The sequence below is a fragment of the Melitaea cinxia genome, chromosome 4 (genome assembly GCF_905220565.1).
Source record: "Melitaea cinxia chromosome 4, ilMelCinx1.1, whole genome shotgun sequence".
Lineage (NCBI taxonomy): Eukaryota > Metazoa > Arthropoda > Insecta > Lepidoptera > Nymphalidae > Melitaea > Melitaea cinxia.
Window position 1 is genome coordinate 772,666 of NC_059397.1, and position 2,141 is coordinate 774,806.

At 35.7% G+C, this 2,141-nt stretch overlaps 1 protein-coding gene across 1 annotated transcript; it reads right to left on the bottom strand.

The window, feature by feature from the left end:
- Positions 1-1,035: 1,035 nt before the first annotated feature.
- On the bottom strand, positions 1,036-1,926 carry LOC123670000 (3-oxoacyl-[acyl-carrier-protein] reductase FabG-like). Its single transcript, XM_045603499.1, has one exon. The coding sequence runs from the start codon at positions 1,890-1,892 to the stop codon at positions 1,146-1,148; it is 747 nt and encodes a 248-aa protein (XP_045459455.1). The 5' UTR covers positions 1,893-1,926; the 3' UTR covers positions 1,036-1,145.
- Between the last annotated feature and the right edge of the window lie 215 nt (positions 1,927-2,141).

Here is a 2,141-nt window from a genome sequence, read left to right on the forward strand (position 1 = left end):
GGTCAAGCGGAGGAGTTTAACTACAAACACCGCGACACGAGAATTTTACCTATATACCTATTAGATAATAAAACAAATGTTTTAATTTACGTATTGCACCTATAGAAAATATGTAACTAATAATATTTTTTTTCAATAATTATACGTAAAAAGTATGTGTATATCTATTATAAAAGAAAAAAAAAACTAAATTAAAAACATTTGATAAAAAAAAGAAAACACATTTTAATAGATTTATTTCCTTTCAACCAGAAGAATATATTATATCAATGACTATAACGAATAAGTAAAAATACGTCGGTTTTTTTAAAAAAACACACACATACAGTTTCAATGTACAAATACTGTTGTTTATGTTACTTATACGAATACCAGTTCTTTTTTTGAACCATGAGTAATTACAGTCCAAAAATAATACAATGTTTTTTACTCATACCTACATATTTCACACGCGACGCGGAATCGTTTCATTTGATTTTACATTATCGCCTAAATTATGCGTCCAAATTATATAAATGCTATAAAAGATAAAGTTTATTATCACAAAATTGCCTTGTTGATGAAGTATTTTTATATATAGCAATAAAATCACCTTTTCATTTTACGATTCGGGATTATTTTTCTTGTAAGATATTTATTGAAATCGAATGATTTCAAGAACAATTTTTATATTTTCTATCGTTTGTTTTCGAGAGTTTTTTTTTTAATATTATAAATAATTACGCGGACATCGATGTTGGTCTCACAATAAGGAAATTGTTCAGTAATTTGTAAATTAAAGTATATTGTAAGATTTTTTATCCCAAATAAAGTAGAAAAAGTGCATTTTTTTAGAACAAACTCGATTATATTTTAAAAATGCCTATCCTAAAAATGGACTATTAATCATAAAAATATTTTTTCAATTCGAACCAGTAGTTCTTGGGATTAGCGTGTTTCAACAAAAAAAAAAAAAAAAAAAATTATTCAGCTTTATAATATTAGTATAGAAATGTTTAATCAGTTCTAGTTGGAAGAAAAAAAATGGCAACTTTATAAAGTTGAAGTATAAGAATACTGCTTCTGTTTATTGTCAACAAATAAAACACACACAAAAATAAATCAATATTTATATAAAATTGAGTGTATTAAAATTAGGATTGGTTTTAATGTTTAATAGTCATGCCGTTGTCGTTCACGTAGTTAGATCCCGTGATTCCTTTCGCTCTGTCGCTCGTGAGGAACAAAATCACGTCTGCGATTTCCTCCGGCTCCGAAACTCTATCGAGGAGGGTCATGGGACGGAGGGTGTCGATATCGATTGCAGATTTAGCGTTTTCAAAGAAGTCAGTCCTCACTGGTCCGGGGCTGACCGTATTTACTCTCACACCGTGAACTCCCAACTCCGCCGCAGCGCAGACGGTGAAATGGTTCATACCTGCTTTTGAAACGTAGTAAGCCGCCAATCCTGGACCGATCGGTGCTATCGTACCTGCAATACTCGACACGTTCACAATGTTGCCCTTGGTCTTGATCAGGTGCGGCGCCGCTAGGGACGTTAAATGAACGACTGCACGGAGGTTGATGTTCATGATAGCGTCGAACGTTTCCATCATATCACTGCCAAGTAGTCCCCCGTTGTTTATCGTGAGACCCGCGTTGTTAACCAAGACATCAATTTGTCCAAACTTCTTGACGGTTTCGTTAATGATTCGCTTCGCATCATCGTCCTTAGAGACGTCCGCGCGGATCACGAGCGGCGAGGCGCAGCGCGCGGCCACGGCGGAGAGCTTCTTCTCGTTGCGTCCGACCATCACGACGCGAGCTCCCTCGTCGCTGAACATCTTCGCCGCGGCGGCTCCGATGCCGGAGCTCGCTCCGGTTACAATGACGACCTTGTTCTTGAAACTCATCGCGATATTGTCGCTACGATGTCTCGAGTAAAACTGACGTCTATAATACTAAGCAGATCCTTTTATAATCAACCGTAGCGCACTTAACCTCGAAGCAAAATGAACTCTTTAATTCTTTCGATATAGATTGTAAGTAATATACAATTTGTACCGTGATACTCGACGCTTACTACGTATTATTCATAACATCATTTATTTAGTTATTTGCCTAACTTTTAACCGACTTCCAAAAAAGGAGGAGGTTCTCAA

Excerpts from the sequence above, each read along its gene's own strand:
- LOC123670000 (XM_045603499.1), bottom strand. The coding sequence starts at position 1,892 with ATGAGTTTCAAGAACAAGGTCGTCATTGTAACCGGAGCGAGCTCCGGC.